The following is a 23,746-nucleotide window of genomic DNA, read 5'->3' as shown; positions in this document are numbered from 1 at the left end:
GTTTTAAAATGTAACTACATTTAATATTCATTTTATTTCAACTTTTACAAAAGATTTCACTCAATCTCAGAGCCTTCATTACAAACAACCTTGTGATAGCGACTGGACACTGAGAATATGCACTCTCTATTCTGGCTGACATTAACTGTAGTGTTGGACCAGATAATCAAATCGCATTCCCAAGCCAGTCAGCAAGTGTATTGCTAAAGATCATGCTGCAGTGACCGTCAGGTGGCAGTGGGCAGAACAGTCAGATGACTTAAAAGTCTATGATTTGTCCAAGCGTTGCTAAACAAAACGCTCCAAGTCCAATTGGGAATGGGGGACATAGCCAAGAGAAGCCTGTCCCATTCCTGAAATTGCGCTAAGAGTACGACAGCGATGGGAGACCCGATCAGCCTTGGCTAAAACAGAACTTCCCAAAAGGAGGCACGTGCACAAAGACAGGATTGGGATACCCACTGATGCCTCCACAGTCGAATAGCCAGTTACACACTACTCTGATGCACACAAGGAAGGAAAACGCTGTCTCTTCCTACAGTACACAAACCTTCAGGGTGAACAGGAATAGAGGCGACTGGCTAACAGTAAAATCAAAGATAAAACAATGCCAAGTTCCTTTAACTACGAACTGCAGTGAACTGTGCTACTGCATGACTGGAACAATAAAAACAATAAAGCAGGAAGCCTGATTGAGGCACACACTTCCCTCAAGTAAACAATTCACAACCAATTCAGAGAGCGTAAGGCATCATAGTGGAAGTACTCAAGTCATTATTTTTCCATATCCCTTACCTTGATGATCCAGCCTGGGAGATGGAGTTAAATCCCCCCACAACAGAGGCTTTGAAAGCTGATGAACTGGAAGGACAGGCAGCACTTGGCAGGTCGAGTGAGAGTTGGCAGTAGCAGGCACTGTGGGTTAAACCCTCCCACCCCCACAGGCTTCCACTGTTCTGCCCATTTTCCTGGGGCTTGTTTTAAAGGGGCAGCTGCTTTCACTTTATTTTTCCTTTCTTAAAACAGCCTCCGAAGCTCACAGAATTCAAGCAACCTACTCCCTACAACTGCACTCACGGGGCTCTTGTAGCAGAGGGAGTGGTAGCGTCGCTATCTCTGAGCCAGAGGTCCGGGTACACGTCCCACACTCATCCGAGGTGTTGATCAGAATAACTACCATAGGCACAAGGCACCCAATAAGTACAACTACACTCACAACTCAACCCCGAAGGAAGGGTCACAGGCTCAGAGAACAATTTCAGCGACACAATGCGACCATTCTGCCCATTGTGTTCTTTTGGGTTTTCTGCTGGAGCAATTCAATTAGTGCCACTTCACTGCTCTTTCCAACAGCCCTGCCATTTTTTATTCCCTCTTGAGTAGTTTCCAATCCCCTTTGGAGACCTAACCCTGAATCTGCCTCCAACGAATCCTGAGGCAGTGCATTTCAGATCCTAACTACTTGCTGCATAAAAATATTTATCATCATGCTCTCGCCTTAAATCTGTGCACTCCAGTTCTCAACCCTCTGACCAGCCAAAAGGTCTCTCCCCATCCACTCTGTCCTGACCATTCAGGTCTCTTGAGAGTGGGACACTTGTATTTCAGCACCTTGTCACAAGTTTCACCACAGAGACAAAATGACCAGAACAAGTTATAATATTGCAGCAAACTGAGGGCCTAGTTCCTTTTGGGTTTCTACAAAGATAGTCACATTTGGTTCGGAGGGTGAGCTAGAACTGGCACAAAGCATTAAGTTTCTAGATCAGAAGAGTGGGGTAATTAGATCAGGATTCCAAATTGTAAAATGGTCAGTGACTGTCCTACAAAACGCCAAGTAATTTTGGAAATGGAACCCATTGGCCAATCTTAGGCGCTCTCAAAACCACCTGCGTGTGGAGTTGATGCCGGTTTTTCTTACCTCTGTTTTCCTCAGAGGTTTACCCCAAATGCTGTTCAACCTTGGTGTGTAGATTATCCTGGTTAACAACTCTCTTTTTCACAAGCCAGAACCTCTAGTTCAACACCCACAGTTTACTGAACCTACGACTCTGGATGCGGGAGAGAGGCGGGAGCAGGACTTTATGTTCACCTTGGTGAAAGTGAGGACTGCAGATGCTGGAGATCAGAGTCAAGATTAGAGTGGTGCTGGAAAAGCACAGCAGGTCAGGCAGCCTCTGAGGAGCAGGAGAATTGCATCTCGGGTAAAAGCCCTTCATCACCTCCCCAGCTTTAAAGAAACCAAGTTCTCCCCATTTTCCATTGTACTCGGAGCAGGACAGATGATCAGGCTGCACAGTACAGAGGAATCTCCCCCATTTCTTGAGGATGGATGTAATTTGAGGTGGAGCCTGACAGGCCACTGTGAACATGCATCAATATTTCCTGCTTTTGTTCGGTCAGGTTTGGTGGGAGCAATTTATTTTTTCATCAACTATCACAATCTTGAAGTAGTCACCTTGGCACCAGTGCAACATTTCCCTTGCTGCTATAATCCCACCGCAAGGTTATCGATTTACTGTTAACTAATGCAAGATTCTTGCCTTTTCACAATCTTTTAGGTTCAACTAAACTGGAGGCTGAGAATCTATAGCATTGCTCTCGTCTTTCTCCTCTGTGTTAGTGGTGCTAATTCAGGCCCATTGCAGAATGTAATAAGGATACAGCGCCAATACCTTACTCAACTTTCAAAAAAAGTCAGTTTTCCAGAGGCAGATAAAGTTCACATGGTTTGTGACTACCACAATTCAAACAGCACAGATCAACAGTGACCATAATCAGATACTTCATGCATCTCCTCCTCAGTATGTGTCCTCCAAAAGACTTCAAACAAGTTATTTAATAAAATTTCATATCTTCCTTTGACCTAAGATTCACTCCTGAGAGAAGTGTAACTCCCTTATTTCATCTTTGCTCAGAATGATCGATCCAGCCTCTTGGTACCAGATGTAAGTAGCCATTTTTCCATGCAAACCCAGGATGTGTGTGGATGCACACTACTTCAGGGCCTGGCCAATAGGCCACCATCAGGTTCGGGCAGCGGACCCTATAAGGGCTCTGTGTCTAACTGCCTGCTTCTCTCTGATGGTCATGTCCACAGCCGGGCTCCTTGGAGAGAGGGAGCATGCGGTGTCCACCATTACACTTCAGACCTTCTAATGTGGTGGGCAGCTACAGGGGCTGGGATACATCATCAATCCAAAAACATATCCTTGTAGAAAGACAGCATGTGCTTCCCACCAGTACAAAAACAATGAATTCACGAGGCTCCCTATGGAATTTTGGTTCTCAGTTCTGTGCCGCTTTGGGGCTGCTTGTTCTAATTATGCTGAGTTTGTTAATCAGACATAAGGAATGTGGGACCTTATTCTACTGCTGCATTTTTTGGAGGGGTTGGGGGGCCATTGCTGAGCTCAGCCCAACCGAGCCCACATTGGATGGGCACACAGAAACACTTTTTAGGAGGAAATTACTAGATCCTGGTCAACTGAACTACAAGGAACAGTGATCGCCTCCACGTTTTTGAATCAGATTCAGACAGCGGACACTGCCTGAAAGATGACCCAACTGACTCCTTAATCTTAATCCAAGGCGAGCAAGTGTTAACACCAATGAGTACAGAGTGAATGGATCTGAGAGGTGTGGACAAAGAGTCAAGATATTGCTCCATACCCAGCCTTAGAATGGTTGCCTTTTGCCTATTCAGCCACAAAGAGGAAAAGAAAGAACTCTCTTTTGGTAGCCTGGTTCAGAACCTCACAATATTCCAAGTGTTTTACAGCCAACGAAGGAGTTGGGAAGTGTCAGCACTGCTGTGAATATTGGAGCGGTTTACAACAATTTCGTTGAATTTGTTCATTAATACTGGGAACCTGGCAGCTAATTTGCACAAAGCAAGCTCCAACAAACAGCAGTCCAACCATGAGCAGAAAATTTCCTTTCATGACGTTGACCGAGACATAAACATTGGTTCTGGGGAAAATTCCCTCCTGTTCTCCCAAATACTGCCGGGGGAACTTCTACATGCGACACATGTCCAAAATACTGGCACCACACTGGGAATGTTAGCTTGGACTTTTATGCTCAAGTTCAGATTGGGAATTGGATGCCCATTCTTCCAGCACAAAGGTGAGTGGTCTCTCGACTTGAGCCACAATAGGCATTCGAATAGAGGCAGACTGCACTCCCACGCACTGGCGATGGTATTCTCCAGCTAATAGCTCAAACAGAGATGAAATAACAAGGGTGTTACTTGGGAGTGCAGGACTAGGAGGGCACAATAGAGAGATGTGTCTGACTGGTGCCATCCCCGGGTGGCATGCAGTTGGTGCTGATACAGTGACGGAAACAGGAGAGTACTGCGTTTACCAGCTGATGCCTTCATCACAATGAACACAGAAAGAGATTGTGGTTTTACACAGCTCTTGTCGGAGTTAGTTTGGTGTTTTTTGGGAAGCCAGTTGTGTGTGAAGGCTATAAAAGCAGCTGTATTTAATTGTACCCGGACTGCTTAGCTTCACCATTTTCTAAAATAAATCCATGCCGTAGCAACGTAAATTGTGTCGGCCAAACAGACCGGGAGGAGACCACGATATTAATTCCAAGCAGCTGACAATAACATCCACAGCCCCTCGCACTCTTCCCTGTTTCCCCCCCCCCCACCTAACACCCACCATTAATATAACTCAGGAAAGAGTAACTATAGCAGTGGCATGTGTGTAACAAGATCAGATCATTAACAAGATGCATCCGTTCACCTTGTCAAACCTCTCCTCCTCCTCCTCCACTGCACTGCTACATGGATACAGCTAGAGCGTAATCAGCTTGCAGGCTATTCAGCCCATCGAGACCACCTTGGCTCTCTGTAAAACAATCAAGTCAGCCCCTTTCCCCACCTTATCCCTTGCACGTTTATTTCTCTAATCTTCCTTTTGGAATCATTGATTGTTTGTCCCTGAAAAGTGACTCCAAGTTTACTATCACTCTCTCGCCCTCAGGATCTCAAACTCCAAACCTTCAACCTGTGTCCCCTCAGTTACGTCAGCACTAGGGGATAGTTTGTTTTCGTATGCCTTTCCTAAAACGGCCAAGCTTGGACACCTAACTCCCTGGTAAACAGGTAGACAGCTGGCTGACTAAAGATCTTGCCCCAATGAAGGAGGTTTCAAGGAACGTGGAGAGGTTTAGGGAGGGAATTCCTTGACTTAGAGTTAATGGACAGTGCTGACAAATTAAACGATCGCTTTATACCGACCATATCAAACAGTCTCTTCCACCATCACCTGACACTTCATCTCCTTTCGTAGTGTTTCCTCACCGCTCGCCCTCACCAGTGGTGCACTGTTTCCCAAATAAAGCCAGTGCAGGCACAAGCTAATTACTCTTCCTCTTGTCTTCTCAAATACCTGTACATCTCATTTTGGTTCCTGCATCAACTCTTTGTAGGAGCCAGAATCATTCAGTCCAGATCGCCAAACCCATATGAATTGGAACACATAAAAAGAGACAAAGTACAGGCTTTTTCCAGGTTATGAATGCCTGTACTTAGAAACCAACCCCCATAAAGCCCATTATTTAAAAATAAAAGCGAGTTAATACAACGGTTCAAACTAACGAACAGGCTGACTGCTTTGCGTAGCCCTCAAGACACTGTGCTGTATTGTACTGTAGTTACACTTATTACCATTACTGTATTATATTTAAGATGTTTAGGTAAAATATATATTATATACTAAGACAAAAATTTGACTAATTGACGCTAGAAGTGAACCATACCTAACTGTTCCAACTTACATTCAAATTCACTGTGCGAACAGACTTAAAAATGGAACTCATTTGTAACCTGGAGACTTGCTGTACATTTACTCTCCTTAGTGGGAATGGTGAGGAGTAGGGGTTGGGAAGTGTTTAACAATTATAGAGCAATCGTAACAACATTAGAGTGTCTCCCCTCTTCCTATACACACATCACCATTAACCTATTCATTCACTGAACAATCCATCTTGAACTGAACTTTACGCAATAAAATGGGAACTAAGTATTTAAAGAATGTGAAGCACCAGATTACTGGAATGGAGTGACTTGGAATTGAATTGTCAGGAGCAGACCCTGTGACGTACCTGCCCACTGATGTGCCTTGCCCGAACCTCCAGACTGCTGTCTTAAAGACAGCCAAAGTACACCAAACATGCTGACTTTTTTCATCGAGAGTCAGCGTGTTGGGCCAAAAGCCACAATACCAGCCACCAATCAGACTGAAGAGGATTGGCAAAGGACACAGGTCAGGAACTTGCAGTTTACAGAATAGATGTTGAGAGCCTAGAGAGAGTTCAGGGGAGACACCAAGGTTGACTGATGTAAGAAGGGTCCACGTTTTGAGATCCTGTCCACAACGTCAGTTCAAAGAGGAATCTCAAACCTTGTTCCTGGCCTCCAACCCCATCACCTCTCAAGTTCATTCCTCTACTCCTGCTCAAACCAAGCTCCTGTCCGTCAGCCTACTCAGCCTCGAGTTCAAAACATACCAATTGTTAAAGTGGCAGATTATAGCATAGGCCTGTAGAACAGGGGAAGGCCATTCAGCCCCTTGAGCCTGTTATGTTATTTAATAAGATCACAGCTGATCTGATCGTTCCTGCCTGCCCCCGATAATGTATTACCCTCTTTGTAACAAGAATTGCTCTTCTTCAGCCTTAAAACTACTCAAGGGCTCTGCTTCCATCATCTTTTCAGGAAGAGTTCCAGAAGCTCACAAGTAACTCCTGAATTTTAAAACAGTGAGCCCTACTTCCAGATGTTACCATTAGAGGAACCATCCTCCTGACACCTCTCCTGTCAAGACCCTCAGACTCTTGTATAATTCAATCATGTCACCAGTGGTTACAAGTCTAGCCTGGCTATCATTCCCTCATAAGACAGCCCACCCATTCCAGCTACTAGTATGGTAAACCTTTTATGAACTGCTTCTGAGCACCAACCATCATCATCCAGTTCTAACCCCACGATTATGTCGAAAATGTGACACTGCTGCAGAGTCCAGCTAACTGTCTTTGCTTGACCATCTCACCCTGACTGTTGCTCAGAGAGGTGGACAGTGTAGGGAGCTCAGGGGTGGTTCGATTATTGGAAAGCAAGCTGAAAAAAAACCTCATTAATTGGAAAAAGATACTTTGGCAAAATGTGGCTACAACTGCTTCAGAGACTAGACCCAGCTCCCAATCTCACCAACACTGGCACGCGGAGAATTGCAGTTTTGTTGAATACCCCCAGGATAAGGTCTAGGCTCCCAATGGATTCCAAACAATTCAGAATGTGACCACATCAGGTTAAAAGGAAATACTACAGAAGCCAGGCTTACATTCCCTGGTACGTGAGAACGTTCGAGGGTATCTGATGGAAGACGAATCAGGATATCGAGAGGGTATACGGGATAGATGGAGAGAAACCATTCCCCTGTTGGAGAGACTGAGACATCGGTTCTCGCTGGAAGACTGTGCACCTTTTGGGGGAGAAGGGAGGAGACAGAAAATGGGGCTAGTTTATAGCTCTCTCCCACAGAAAGCAGAACATGGTCAATCAATTAATAAATTTCAAATTTGGGCAATGGAGTTTTGCTAGATGAGAATATAAAAGAATATGGAATAGGAGTACGATCGTGATTGACCTGAAATGGCGTAACAGTGTTGAAGGGCTGAGTTTTCCTCTGAGTGAGAGAGGAAACCAAGCAACAAAAACAAAATCCTGGATGCTGGAGATCTGAAATGAAAACCAAGTGCTGAAGAAACTCAGCAGGTCTGGCAGCTTCTGTGGAGAGAGAAACAAAAGTTAATGCTTTTCTTTGAAGAGAAATCATATTGGACTTGGGAGGCGTTAACTCCTTATTTCCTCTCCCACAGATGCTACATGAAAAAACCAGGGAGTGAGTGAGCAGTAGATTAGCAGAGAAAGCATTCATTTATTTATTTTCACCTGAGTTTAGAAAAGTAACAATGAAGATATATAGTAAAGCACAAATACTAATCACTTCCACACGATAACTCTCCAAAGTATCTATAAACATTCACCCTGGGGAATGGAGGAAGGGCTGTTCATTTCCAAGAAAACATCTTGCGGACAAGTGAAGGGAATCTTTGATTGGAAAGAAATTCTTGCAGCATTCCATGTTCAGAGCTCAAACAAAAGGTTTTAAAAAAAAATTCCATACGGAGACCTAATCTTAATAAAAATGGTTTTCATGAATGAATTCAATGACCATTATCCTAACTGGCTCCAGTTTATTTCTGCATCTCATGGAGGTTAATGTGATGGATTAGCTCTGGTGGTTAGCATTAATCACAGCAGAAATGCAAGCTTCTCCTTTGAAGCATGCCATGGGCAGAAAGTCAAGCAGCCTCAGTGCTGATAATAATCACACAATAACTCATGCCCTCCGAAATTCCCAGTCTGCACTGCGCTCCCAGTCCTGATGTTATCAATCCCAATTGTGCATGGAGAGGGAGAAAAATCACTTTTTTTTTGAAAAAAAAAGAAAGGTTTAAAAATTGATTGTGTGTCTGCATGGAGACAGACAGGCAGGCAAGGACTGGGAGAAATGCAAACAGGAGAAAAGACAGGCCAGTCTCACTCAGAGGCCACCAGAAGTCGCCTTGCCCCAGAAGGCAGCACCAGTAAAACTTGCGAATGACACACGTTCAGTACAAGAGAAACCAGACTCTTCCAAATGGGGACCAGATCTTTCACTTCTAAATACTAGAGTCTTTTTTTGAAGGAAAACTATGATTTTTTTTCTTGGGGTCGGAGAGCCTAAGAAACCTCTGCGGTAATGTTAGAACTCAGATGGAAAAGGAAGAGTGAAGGGGCAGAAGGAGGCAACGAGATACATGAGGGATGGCTGGGGACCTGGGGGTGAGAGTTACAGGGCAATGAAGGGGCAGAAGGAGAGGCTGCTTCTGTCAAACAAGACAGTTACAAACACAGCCAACCAAAGTTAGAGGAGACAGTAGCATATTCATGCTGTTGCCGGACCTAGTAATCCGAACTCAGAGTCATGCCTTAGAGATGTGGATTCAAATCCCACCACAGCACCTGCAGGAAATTTAAATTCAGTTCGCAAATCTGGAACATAATGCTAGTTTTGGTAATGGTGAACATGGAGGTTATCAATGTTGTGAAAACCCCATCTCGGATCACTGGAGTTCATTAATAGGAAGGAACTCTGCCGGCCATATGTGGTTTGGACTAAATGAGGCCAGACTGCCCCCTGCACTGTCCTAGCGAGTCACTCACTTCAAGGGCAATTAGGAATGTGCAACAACCACTGAAGGTATCAGTCAGGCCACGTCCCAATTAAAGAACTGAAATTAGTTCAAAAAGAAAATGCCCAACTTTCTTGGGACATAATCTTCATTGCACATGGTTATATTTCTTCAATTGGACATTAATTTTTAAAAAGTGAAATTGGAAAGGCTTGTATGCAAAATTGGAAACACCCATTTACAACATGAAATTCAATAATCACTTACATAACAAAATCCTGGAAATGTTCATTTCATGTGGTGTTTAATAACAAAGGCCTTGCCAACTGTAAAGCCTAAATTCAAAGTCAACCTGCTCTATTCCAAACAAGATTCTAAATGTTAAGGGTCATTCAGCCACAGTAGTAAATCACAGAATCCCTACAGTGTGGAAACAGGCCATTTGGCCCAACAAGTCCTCACCGAACCTACGAAGAGAAGACCCACCAGCCCCTCTGTAATCCTGCATTTCCCATGGCCAATCCTCATAACCTGCACATCTTTGGATTATGGGAGGAAATCGCAGCAGCCGGAGGAAACCCACAATGACACGGGGAGAAAGTGCAAACTCCACACAGACAGTCGCCCGAGGCTGGAATCGAACCTGGCGCTGTGAGGCAGCAGTGCTAACCACTGAGTCACCCGTGCTGCTACCATAGCAATCAAATACTGGACACGGTTTAAAGGAAGTCACACTTGGTCACCTCACTCGTGCCAGGGCTGCAATTGATAGGTGCACATCCAATGAAAGTCTGAACCATCGAGAACGGGACTTTTCTGATGAATAATGGATTTTGTGTGGGCAGACATGCCTCAAGTTATCTGTGAAGACACTGTCACCGGCAGAGAGTGGACACCCAACTGTGGGGCTAAATCATCCATACAGAGACTGGGAAATGATAGAGAATGCCATCAGGACACTCTCCTGAAACATCAAGAATGCGTACAATGAGCTGAGATCATCCTATGTTCCAGCTGCTGATCACAAGTCAATGTTTCTTCCTAGAAACTGCACCGTTATTAGGAATGGATGAAAGCATTTCGTCTTTCAAAACTGTTCCACCCTTCAATGAGATCATGGCTGATTCAGTAAGCCAGTTGTACCAACTGATCCAGTACCAACTGCCATTTATGGGAGAAAGTCTTGGGACTTTTACCATTATTCATCAACATGCTTCCAATTTTCACTCTTGGTGATGTCCCCTAAATTCTCTCCATCTACTGCATCCATTCTGCTTTGTATTTCAAAAACACTAATCAAATTCTCATGTAAGCATCCAAATCCCAGGGTATCGTATCCAACAAACCATCCTCTTGATCCAAAATCATCCACAGAGGCTACATACGCATTGTCCCTTTAAAATTAATATGCATGCTTGGCCACTCAAAAAATGTATAAGTACTGTACACTTAGAAAAGAGATTGTTCACACCCTCAGAAAAATTAGGCTGAATGGTATATACAATCCTAGCCTAGTCCTTGTCATTTGACCACTGCAGTCCAGGTACAATTCTGGAACATTCACACTGCACACCCTCCACGATTTGACCACTGGCCTTCAACAGTGTGGGACTCAGAATACAGAAATGCCAGGTGTAAATCACAATGGTCTTCCTCCACCACCTTTAACATTAACCATCACCAACACTTAGTAGCAGCAGTGCGTACCATCTATTAGATACACTGTAGAAATTCAGCAAGGCTTCTTAGACAGCATCTTTCAAACCCGTGACCACTTCCATCTAGAAGGAAAGAACAGCTGTTTTTTGGGAACACCTCCCTCTGCAAGTTCCCCTCCAAACCACTCACCATCCTGACTTGGAAATATATTACCATTCCTTCAGTGTTGCTGAACGACTTCCTTCCTAAAAGCACTGTGGGTATCCCTATAGATACTGTCCCACCTTTTTTCAGGGTAATTAGAGATGGACAATATATGCCAGCAATACCTACACCCCTTTAAAGAAGGAAAATAAATTCAATATTATAAAAGATTATCAGATTTGCAAAGGAAATGTAAGATTTCCCCAAACTCACATGATACAAAAAACTACCAATGCTTTGGAAGACTGATGTTATCTCACCTAAGTCGTTATCTCTCAGTGCCAAGATCCACACTGAGTGAAGAAGCAAGGGGGTTCAAATTAACAATGGTCAGATACTCAAAATGCCTGCACAGCATGTGTACAGAGGTTACCAGAACCAGGTTTATCTCTGAACAACCTCAGATAAAAACACTAATCAAGTCAAGTCTGGAGGGAGCATGAGTGAAAGAGAGAAAGAAATGGCCTGGTTCACAGTGTATGCTAGCTATTATCAGCCTCACAGTAAAGGGTTAAAATAAGCCCCAGGGGTTAATGGGTCAGCTTGAAATCTCTTAAAAACTCCCGCCCTCTTAACTGGAAGTCTGAACACTAGGAGTGCATTAATCACCAAATACGACAGTCTGCTATTACAAGTCTCAGTATCTGAACTTGCACAGTCGGGAGACAACGTATCTGATTTCATGGAGACTGCACTCCATTTTATCGTTATATTGTTCTAGTTAAACTCATTTCCATTACGGAAAACCTCACCAATTCTCTCCGTTAAGATCATAGCATCTAGAAAGTCACATGCTCTTTCCAGTCTGTAAAACGTAATAAATTCTACCCAACCTGGACAGACTAAAAACAGAAAAAATACCAACCAAAAAAAAACTTGACTTGACTTCAAAGGACCAAAAGGAAAAACATTAAGTGCTGTTCAGCTGTAATATAATTGCAAAGAAAAGGAATGATTAAAGTTACAGCCAGCTCGGAGAGCATTCTTTCTGCTTTTGTGTGTTTCTCTCTTTCACTGCAAATGATTATTATAAACTTGGCTGAAAGATCAAGGGAAGCATTAGGCAAACAGATATTTTATTAATATTTATTAAATTGGCTGATTCCTATCCCCAATATTAAAATTCACTGGCAGGGACCTTTAACTACTTTTCTCTTAGAATGATTGGTTACATCTGTATATAGTTAACAAAATAAAAATGCTCCTTAGACTTCAAGTTTAGCTTCTGTCCAGGGTTTACACCTGAAGGTATTAACAACTGTTTGGTACCTAGTCCTGCATAAACCTGGAGGAGACAGCATCTACATGGAATTCACTCACATTTCGTATCATAATATAGTTTGTTCCCATGTCCAACAAGAGAATGTGTGCACATGTACATGGGTGTGTACCCTCAAGAGTTAGTGTGTGGAAGCGGGGAGGCTGCAGAAAGAGTTGGGCAGGCTAGGAGAGTAGGCAAAGAAGTGGCAGATGGAAAACAATGTGGGAAAGAGTAGGGTTATGCACTTTGGTAAGAAGAGTAAAGGCATAAGACAGGTTTCTAAATGGGACAAGGCTTTGGAAATCTGAAGGACAAAGGGACTTGGGAGTTCTAATTCAGGATTCTCTTAAGGTCAACATATAAGTTCAGTTGGCAGTTAGGTATGTAAATTCAATGTTAGCATTCATTTCAACAGGGCTAGAATACAAGGGCAGGGAGACACTACTGAAGCTGTACAAGGCTCTGGTCAGACCGTATTTGGAATATTGGGAGCAGTTTTGGGCCCAGTATCTAAGGATGCATGTGCTGGCCTTGAAGAGGGTATGCAGGAGGTTCACAAGAACAGTCCAAGGCATGAAGGAACAGTTGAGGACTCTGGGTCTGTACTCAAGGGAGTCTCACGGAAGCTTACACAATACTGAGAGACTTGGATCGAAGATATTTCCACTAGTAGGAGAGATTAGGACCAGAGGGCAGAACCTTGGAGTGAAGGGATGACCCTTTAGAACGGAGATGAGGAGTTTCTTCAGACAGAAGATGGTGAATCTGTGGAATTCTGCCACAGAGGGCTGTGGAAGCCAGGTCACTGAATGTATTTAAAACAGAGATAGAGATGTCCTTAATTGGTAAGGGGATCAAGGTTTCAAAGAGTATGCCGGAGAATGGGGTTGAGAAACATGTCAGCTATGAATGAGTAGCGGAACAGATTCAATGGACCGAATGGCCTAATTCTGCTCCTGTGTGTTATGGTCTTGCTATAAAATAAAATTAGACATTGAGTCATAAATACGGCAAACGTTAAGGCCGATGACCAAAAGTTTGCTCATTGACACCTGAATGTAGGAGAGAGCTAGAAGGGTTTAGAGGGGGGAATTCCAGAGCTTGGGGCCCAGGCAGCAGAAAACATGGCCGCTAGTGATGGAACAAGAGGAAACGGAACACACAAGAGGCCAAAGGTGGAGGATAACAGATCTTGGAATGTTATTGGGCTGTAGGCTGTTACAGAGATTGGAGGTGGTGGTGGGGAGGTGGAGGCCTTGAAGGGATTTGATAAAGTGGATGAGATTTTAACAAAAATATATTTTAGGCATTGCTATACCAGGTGCCAATGTGGGTCAGCCTGCACAGGATAGGTGACTGGAACTAAATTCCTAGAAAGGACATAAGTTGGAGGACCAACTACAGAAATTCACCAATGATCCAGAGACACCACCTTCCAAACCCACCATTTAGAAGGACAAGGGCAGCAGATATATGGGAACATCATTGCCCGGCAAGTTCCGCAAGTCACTGTCGTTGGGTCAAAATCCTGGAATTCCCTCCCTAATGGCTTTGAGAGTCTACCCAGAGAAGATGCACTGCAGCGGTTCAAGAAGGCAGCTCAACACCACTTTCTCAAGGGCAACAAATGCTGGCCCAGCCAGTGACTCCCATATCCCACAAGGGAATAGTAAGAGTGCAGGAAGACTCCCGGAGGTGGCGGAACAACCATGTACTGTGATTGAAACTTGAACAATGGCCTTTCTCCTCATCCAAATGCAGGAGCACAGAGGCCACCAATCACTATGATTTTGGTGTCAGTACAATCTGGAACCTTCGGGGTCACATTGCCTGGCACGGTGTCACATGATTCAGGTTCACAGTGATTCATGAGTAAGTGCGAATGTTTCAGAACATCCAGTGAGATAGGAGTGACCTGGTTCACAAGGCTCAGGAACTATTAGTCTAACACTGGCTTAGAGTGCCAGACTCAATTATCAAATCTCTGCTGAGTTAATGGACTACAAGGCAGCACTTAAGGGTTAAGAATAGGGTAGTGAGGAGGCTAAAAAAAGGGGAAATTAGCCAGAGAGCTACCGCCCAAGATTACTCTCTGCAGGAAGGAGTGGGTGAGGACAGGATTGGAATTGCAAGTGATGTCCTCATGGTCAAATGGTGTGCAAAGATTATTCTGTTCCAAACCAATGCTTTGGGACTTTGGGCAAGATTTGTAGGGCTTCACTGGCTCCTACATTGTAGCACAAGGTTCATTTTGACTTTGCAAATGTGGTTCTATTTTGCTGAAGAGCACTGTCTGGCGCCTGGTAAATTATCAATAATTAATTTACATGTGGAAAAAATAGTGCCATCACTGATCTTTCGCAACTTAGTGTTCCAGGTTAGAAGCACAAATCCTGCCAACAACAGACTTGCATAGGGACTAGGAGGCAGCTGTCCTCATACAGTTGTACAGAGTGAATGTTCACCACAATCTTCCTCCCCACACATTCCTGTTGGAGCAGAGCGTGCTTGCACCTCAGTGTCAGCCTGGGCCTTAAAACCACATAACACACAAAACAAACACGGCAAGATAATCTCCTCATTTACATTTCAGGGCATGATAAAGAATTGGTCAGCCACAGTTAGATACCATAATGCCAAAGTCTCCAGATTAGCCACATAGCTAGTATCAATAAACAAAAAAAAAGTAACAACATGCATATTCTCATGGATGGACTCTGCTCCACAAACAGGCACCCAGACCCCAGCCACACCACATCGTACACTCCGACTTTTATCACCCTATTGGCAGCTTTATCTTCAGCTAATGAGGCTCCAAACTCAAATTTCCTCCATAAACCTCCCTGTGTCCACCTTTAAGGCACCAGATCTTTGACCAAGCTTCAGTCCTAACCTCTCCTGTGGAGCCCAGTGCCAGATTTTGTTGGAGCACCTAGAGACATTAAAGGCACCAGGTAAATGCAGATGGTCAATCCAAACCATGCTGATGTCAGATGGCTGATGAAGAAGAGTCATCTAGACTCAAAACGTTTGCTTGCTCTCTTTTCATGGATGCTGCCTGACCCGCTGGGTATCCAGCATTTTTTATTTTCAAACCATGCTCATGCTGCTCAAGTAAAGCAAGAAAGAGGCAGAGAGCACGTTAATCTTTTTCACCCTTCTCTCCTGTTGGTGCCAACTCAACCCTGATCGATGATTTCTTCCGGTTATCTTCTTGGACATTAGATTTCAACGCAGACTTGAAGCATGATGGCATGCCACAGCCAGGTGCAATGTTGACCTGACATAATGCCAGAGGCCTGTTTCACATCCTCCAACAGGTGCCAACTAGGACTGGAAGGTGGCACCTTAGTTGAATTTATATTCCACCAACTTTGCCCAGGGGGCAGCACTTGTCCAACTCAGATCATTGAATGGACTACAGACTGAGAAATTGTGCCCTGGACCTTTGTTCTCACAAGTTAGTGCCACACCACCTTTGACCAACTGAACCACTACAGATCAAATCGTATTTAGAGATATAATCCAAATTTCCAACCCATTTCCCCCCCGCCCCTCCCAAAAAAAAAACTAGTTCTAAATGTTGCTAGCAAATTCAGAACCAAACATCATATTAACACATGCCATCTCATGGTTGTTTTCTGCCCACTTAGTCACTGAGAAATGAGAAGGTAGTGTCCTTTAGGGAAAGAAATCTGTCTCCTTAACTGGTCTGGCTCACATGTGATTCCAAACCCAAACCTACATGCTTGACACTTAACTAACCAACAAAGCCCACATCCCCTGAATAAATAAAATAAAGAAGTGGTTACATCACCATTTATGAAATTGCAAACACCAAAGGGGTCCATTAATGCCAATCTTGTCAGTCTACAGTCTCAGTCCATCAAGGTAGAGGTGCTCCCTCCCCTAACTAGCTGGGAGGTTAAGGGGGCATGTGAGAGTTAGTTTGTTTATTTTGCAGCATGTCTATCTGACTTGACCCCACTCTCCTATTGATAGCTTTCGTGAAAGGGTCGTGAATACAAACAGAAAATCCTGTACTGGACTCACATGGTAATTTGTCAGGCAGAAACCCCTCCTGGGATTTCATATCAAAAAAGGTCTTTTAGTGACAACTTTACAAGATCAAGTCAAATAAAGCAGACAACCACTTTGCTGCCATTTCTGTCATCAGGCTTACCCAAGGGGGCATAATGTACAATCTCTCTTACTTGGCAATGATCAAGAAATAAAAAGGGTCAATGAAAACAGGGGACGAGGGAAACATGTTACAGCAGCATGTCCCAGCCCTCACTCTCAACCAGAAGAGGATAACAAAGCATTCCCAATCCACAAAATTTCCAACTCTTGATAATACCACCTTCCATACCAAGACAACCCCAAGTTGGAAGTCCAAGTACAAAACAATGTGGCTCTGAAGTAAAGCTAGTGATCTGAAACATGGGACTCCACTTCCCTCTCCATTGATATTGCCCGACCTGCTGTATATTTCCAAAAGTTCTGTTTCTCTGAAATCAACACAACCTCAAAAAGTCCAGGTAGGATTCAAGGTGGCATCAGCACAGATTTAACACAATAATGGTCACTACTCCATAGTATACTTGCTATATGGATAATAAACCCAACATTATAGAAAATTCCCTTGAATCTTTTCCAGAAGGATGGATCATCTTGAAGCTTTTTAAAGAGAGAGCACTATTCATCGTGACTACTGTGATGTCTATCATTCTTAACAAAATGCAGCACCTGAATACTCATTGATTTAATCAGTCTCACTTCCTTCACGTTTACACACTTGAAACATGTTCAAAAAGCTTACCTGAGAAATCTCCAGGTGTGATATTTGGGGAGTTGGTGGCTTCTGTTTCAGTGCAGGATGCTGTGCATTCTGGAGGATGGTAAAAGAGGACAGTCAGGATGCAGGGATTGCAAACGCAGTGCATTCTACACTACTGCACAGGGTGAATTTCACAATGCACTTCCCAAACATTGTATACAATGGCTGTATGACAATGGAAAACAGCCAAATCACACACATTACCCCATTTCTCAAGCATGCTATGATTACCACAGGGAAGCGAGGTGTTGTATTGGATGTGTTTTACAATGCTGTGGGGCAAGAACATCACATGCCACAAATAAAGTTTATAACATTTCAGAGCAAAGTTCATGGGTGTTTAGAATAAATGGAAACCAGGAGAAACTACAGAAACAAAAAAAAAATCTACAAACTTCCAATCTCCAAACATCAAAAGTTACACCAAAGCTCCAGCTCTCAACAAGCGAATATGTATGATCTTCCTCAACTCTAGCTCATTAGCGCTGGTATAAAACCGCATGGCAAACGTCTTTATAATCTCACACTGCTTTCCTCCACATTCTTTTTTAAAAAAAGTAAATTTTAATCAAGAGCTTTTTTTCCCCATGAATGCCACATGAAAACTGTGCGATTATTAGGATTTAAATAGTGGAAGAGTTTAACCCAGGACAAACTGGAGTTTGCCTCAGGACTGATCCTTTGCAACCCCAGCACCACACACTCCCAACCACAGCGTGACTCAATGAAGCTCTGCAGTGTTTGGCAGGCAAACACACAAAATAGCAGCAAAATTCACAAGCTTTCCTGAAAACTACAGGTTTACACTCGGTGGGGTAAATACAAAACTGAACAGGATAAGGTGCAGTTACTGTAGTCAAACACAATTAAAAATCCCTGCAAGCTGGATTAGTTCTGTCTTAACAAAGCTCTTACTTTTAAACACAGAAAAGCTTGGAGATTTTTTTCCCCTCCTCCCCCACATTGTCCCTCCTGAAGCCCAGTCCCTTAGTTTTCAGGTTACTTGGATGATCCATTCCTAATCACAAATAAAATATTTTTAACATGTTTAATCAGAGCATGGATTGTCTATCTCTTGCTCACAAAAATGACAAGCTTTTGCTGAATTCATAGCAAACTGTTACCGATGGCACATGTTTATTATAATACTCTGGTCTAGCCACTATTCCCTCAAACTAATACCAACATTTTTTTTAAAAAGTCGTAATTTTAGACATATTTAAGAACTTACCCAGTGGCTTTTCCTCATCACTTGTAGAGAATCTCGAGTAAGGAGGAGGTGGAGAGTCTGAAAATGATGACATGGGAGTTAAAAACAGAAAGAAAAAGTGGAGAACGAGAGAGAAAAAAATCCTTTCTCTGTCTTGGGAAAGGTTTAAGTGTAAGGAGAGTGAGCTTGCAGTAATTGCCTGGATGTTCAATCGTCAGATGAGCGAGAGAGCCAGGCTGGCGCCAGACATATGCAAACTACATATTATTACCACTCCTTCACCTAAATAGCTTTCGAACTTCTTAGGAAAAAGGAGGAAAAAAAACACGAGCTGAAATCGATCTCATTTCAAAGGGATAATTCCAGACCTCAATCTCCTCCCACTAGAGGAGGAGAGAGAGAGAAAAAAACTTGAGATTAAAATCGCATTCGCTGGAATCTAGTCCGGTCTGTACTATTAAGAGAACTTTAAACCTTTTCTTAAAGGAAAAATTACAACACGAGATTACTACAACTTCCTTAAAAACAAGGGGAAGCGTTTGTCTTTATTACAATAGTAAAAGGGAGCCTGAAATTGACTCGCTCAGTCTGCAAGAGCGAAGGAAACATACAACTAGGTTTTGTTAGTGCTAACAAAACGTTACAATTGGTTAGATTAAAGCCGTTTTCCATATAAAAAAATAGATTTCTTTGTGGGTTGGAGGCCAATTAGGGAGGAAACTGCAACTGGTAGCAACATTTTAAATACTTTTTAACATTGTTTTCTTAAAAAAATACACGAAGGACATATACAGGTGAAAGCCCGAATTTGCATCAGTGACATTAATATGAACGTTATCATGTCACGCATTAATGATTCTCAGCTATTTTCAAAATGCAACAGGACTTCAGACAAGGCATGGGGCCTGTGTTTTTTTTGTCTTTAAAGCGATAGTGGTACCCCCCCCCCCCTTTAAATCAGGGCCTCTAAAAAAGTTTAGAGCTGAAAATGTGTTGCTGGAAAAGCGCAGCAGGTCAGGCAGCATCCAAGGAGCAGGAGAATCGACGTTTCGTGCATGAGCCCTTCTTCAGGAATGAGCCTGCTTTTCCAGCAGCACATTTTCAACTCTGACCTCCAGCATCTGCAGCCCTCACTTTCCCCTCTAAAAAAGTTTAAACAGCATTCAAAGTTGAATTAACCGTTCCCCCATCTTCTTTGTATTATTAAATTCTCAATCTGGCCAAACTGTTTCCCTTGGATTATAAACGGCGCTTAAATTATTTATTAATGATAAAGGTGCTTCCCCCAAGTTCAGGAGTCTCACCATTAGAAGTAAGTAACCGAGTTAGAAGTGCTCAGTTGGCTAATTGCTATAATGTGGTGCTGAATGATCACAAGGTTGGGGGCGCAATCCCGCATTGGTTATTCCATGATGACCACCTCTTCATCTTTCTCACTTCCCCCATACTTAAGGAGTGGTGTTCGCCCACCCCCAGATATATGAACAGTTGTTTCTCTCTGTAAGGGAGAAAAGATGACTTTGGTTCCCTGTGATGAGTAATCTCACTCAGTGTTAAGATTGAGCCCTCCACTATCACCTGATGAAGGAGCGTCGCTTCCAAGTAAACCTGTTGGACTATAACCTGGTGTTGTGTGATTTTTCACTGAGTAGCTGGTCAGCCTGAACTCAGATCTATCAGATCTATCTATGAACACCCCCGCCCATGCACTCCCCAAGACTTGCAAACCCCACTGAAAACCAGGGTGTGAAATCTAAATCACTAACTGTAGATGGAACAATGGTGAGGAATGAAATCCAATCCTAACTCTCCATGAAAAGAGGAACATGAATTCAAATGTAACACTTTTTTAAAAGCAAATTTAAATCCAACACTCGCGAGAAATTCAAGTTTTATCCAAGAAATTGGACATGGCAAAAGAGGCGTACCCAGAGCGGAATCCTCCTTTTGATGTTTAACGTATAAAAGGGTTCAAATCTCCAGTCTTTTCCCTTAAACCGTTAGCCACTCACCAAGTGATACACATTACACACATTCACATCTCGAACGCCTCGTTCGCTCGTGATTCTGACACGGAATAAACAGACAATTTGGAATGCCTGGAACATGTAATTTTTTTTTTTGAGACAAGTGTCCACAATTTCATAGTTTCAGCGTGAACGTTGCTTGCCCGGAGGAAGGGGAGAAAAATCACGAGGCATACATCAAATACTATGGAAGTTACAAACTCCCATTTTATTTCAGAACTGATTTTGCCCCGTCTGTAAGTAACTACCCTTTCCTCCTATCTGCCCCTCCCCACCCTAGGCCAAGAACTCCCAATCTCACCTGTTCCAAAGCCCTGCCATTGTTGGAGCTGCATTTACTACAACAGCATTCTACTTTTATGAATGACTGAAACAGGCATTCCGCTTTCACATGGCTGAAATGTTACATCCACTTCATGTGAATGACTGAAATGAATGAATCCGCCTGGGCCCCAAAAGTGACAACAATTTCTGTCCTTCAAGTGTTTGAAATCGACATTACGTATAGTCTGCATTTTTTTCAAGATAGTGTATTATAAACACATTCCAAACTCCGTTTGTACATTGAGAGACTGGGTTTTGCAATGATACCAACAAATTATAGGGTCTCATTTGAAACTAATATTTTTAAAAATTGATTTCACACGAGTTTTTTATTGGGGGGTGAGGGTGATTCTAAATGCGTTCACTTATGTCACACACTGAAGCATTCAATCGTTTTCAAAATGTGACATCTTAATGAAGGTAACCCACATCTCACGTGCCTCTTTGCAAAGTCTGGAGAGAAGCAGCCGTGTACAAAGGTGAAACCTTTCACAAGGAACAGGAGTTTATACCTGGTTAAAAGCGCTAAATGCGGGCCTCAGGTGAGAATTGGGAGTTCTCATCTTCTCTCCCATCACCCACAATCCCAGCCCATCATCACCCCCTTCCACCTTCAATGAGAAAAAGTTTGAATGCATAAAAGGCGATGGACGCCTCAAGATTTTGTTTAAACTGCATGTATGGGGATTAGAGTGGTGCTGGAAACGTAAAGCACATCCGAGGAGCAGGATGCTGCCTGACCTGCTGTGCTTTTCCAACACCACTGTAATCTAGACTCTGGTTTCCAGCATATGCAGTCCTCATTTTTGCCTGGATGTGTGAGCATCTGAGAGATAAGGGAGAGAGAGAGAGAGAGAGAGAGGACTCACCTGGTCCACAGAGTCTGCTGAAATGATAAGGGTTGCAGCAAACGGTGGAACTGTCTGTGTTCCGGGCGAATCCCTCGCAGGAGTACAGTCGCTTGAGTTCAAAAAGATGCTTGAGGTCAGGCCAGCGGAAGAGTCGACAGAGTAAGACCTGAGGGGCCAGTGTCTGCTTGCCGAGCCTCAGCTCGCTCTTGGCCATGGGCACACAGGCGGTGTGTAAAGCACCGCTGCTCTGCACCGCCTGGCTCAGCACCTCCAGCGGCTTCTCCTTCAGCCTCTTCAGCAGCGAGTGAGTGACCGACTTCAGCTCGTTTAGCGATCCGGCCAGGTCACTCCAATCGTCCGCCTCCTGCCCATTTCCTCCCGTTACCCGGCTCTGCCAAAGTCGCCGCACAAGGCCCGACCGTTTAGACCTGAACATACGACGGTTATAGACGGAGTGGCCGGGGAGGGAGGGCAAGCTGAAACGCTGCAGCTTGGCAATGCCAGTCTGTCTCTGCCCTCCTTGTCCTAGGCTGGGTGGGTGGGAGGGGTTGGGGGCGGGAGGGGGGGGGGAAGGGGTGGGGGGGTCAGGGGAAAAGGGAAGGGAAGGGGGGGGGGAATTTGTTTTTACAAAGGGAGCAGATCACACTGCATCAAGCTGAGAGCAAAGCCATGCATGAGCACAGCCAGCTCCGGGAACAGATCACAGCTCCACTGTAATCCAAGCTGCAACATTCGGCTGGGGGGGGGGGGGGTAGAGGGAGGCTGTGTGCAAGAGGACAGGGGGTGTTGGGGGGGGGGGGAGGCTGTGTGCAAGAGGACAGGGGGTGTTTGGGGGGGGGGGCAGAGAGAAAGAGAGAGATGCGGAATCAGTAACTAATTCAGAAAGAAGGGGAAAATGAAATGTTGCACACACAAAAAAAAAGCAACTTGGAACCCACGAGCCAGACCAAAAATCAAAACAAAAAGGCGATTTTCTTCTGTGCAAGTGGGGTTAGCAATATCTCCTTCAATTCCTCAACCTACACCTCCCTCTTCCTCAACAGACAAAAACGTTCCTCTTCACATTGAGTGCAAGTGTCCTTTTCCCTCCTTTGCAGCAGATCCCAGCGAGCTGCGTCTCCCCTTCTGTAAATCACATTGCAGATTTCAGCGATGCAACATGCTCCTTCAGTACATCTGCTGATGATCCCAAGCTTCGGGAAATAATCACACATGCACGCAGGCAGGCTGAAGCGAGCTGCAGAAACAAGTCCCCGTGATCAACATGTCAGGCTGCACTATGTGGATTTTTCTCTCCACTGCTCCTCTTTCTCACTCTCTCTCTCTCTTTACAACACTCTGGGCGTCCTAACACATAACCCAGCCATTGGCTCTCTGAAATCATGTGGTAGTCTAGACATTTTGGCGCGGCCCTGATTTGTACTGATGGTTGCGCAAACAAGGGTTCTAGTTTTTTAACCCTTTACACACCAGAGACTTTATTGAAGGTATTTTAATGATATTTTTTCCCGCAAATCGACCCCAATGATCATAATTTGTTTAAAAGGTGTGTATAGGTAGCTGGCGTTGCATTAAATGAATTTGCAGGTCAAAAGGAACAGCTAACCCAAGTCTGCATCTTCACTCCACCTTCGCCCCTTTCGCCGCCCGCTGTCGATTGGGATTTTGCAGAGTTGGATTGTCCAAGTCATGGAGTCATAGAAATGTACAGCATAGAAACAGACCCTTCGGTCCAACCCGTCCGTGCTGACCAGATATCCCAACCTAACCTAGTCCCATTTGCCAGCACTTGGCCCACATCTCTCCAAACCCTTCCTATTCATATACCCATCGAGATGCCTTTTAAATGTTGCAATTGTACCAGCCTCCACCAATTCCTTTGGCAGCTCATTCTGTACACGCACCACCCTCAGTGCCTTTTAAATCTTTCCCCCTCACCCTAAACCTATGCCTCAATGGTTTTTTTTATTATGATCTTGTCCCAATGCCCTCCAGTGCCCAGTTCTGCTTCAGGGCTGATCCCACCCCTCACAATTCAAGGGCAACTAGAGACAAGCAATAAATGCTGGCCAGCCTACACCCCACAATGAATGAAACAACATAATTTAGACTGTG

At 44.0% G+C, this 23,746-nt stretch overlaps 1 protein-coding gene across 1 annotated transcript in view; it reads right to left on the bottom strand.

The window, feature by feature from the left end:
* The window catches only part of LOC122540895 (SMAD family member 6), a 58,773-nt gene extending 36,602 nt beyond the window's left edge, over window positions 1–22,171 (bottom strand). Inside the window, exons 1-3 of the mRNA XM_043677170.2 lie at window positions 21,650–22,171; window positions 18,451–18,507; window positions 17,202–17,270 (exon numbers count right to left, since the gene is read on the bottom strand). Coding sequence (XP_043533105.2) covers window positions 17,202–17,270; window positions 18,451–18,507; window positions 21,650–22,067 — 544 coding nt within the window. The 5' untranslated portion in view covers window positions 22,068–22,171. The remainder of the gene's footprint in view (window positions 1–17,201; window positions 17,271–18,450; window positions 18,508–21,649) is intronic.
* Window positions 22,172–23,746: the final 1,575 nt, after the last annotated feature.

This window comes from Chiloscyllium plagiosum, unplaced genomic scaffold (genome assembly GCF_037043375.1).
Source record: "Chiloscyllium plagiosum isolate Xiang-an unplaced genomic scaffold, Cpla_swu_hap1 HiC_scaffold_39, whole genome shotgun sequence".
In the NCBI taxonomy this organism is placed as follows: Eukaryota; Metazoa; Chordata; class Chondrichthyes; order Orectolobiformes; family Hemiscylliidae; genus Chiloscyllium; species Chiloscyllium plagiosum.
The sequence above is the reverse complement of the archived record's forward strand: the minus strand, read 5'-3'. Positions and strand labels throughout refer to the sequence as shown.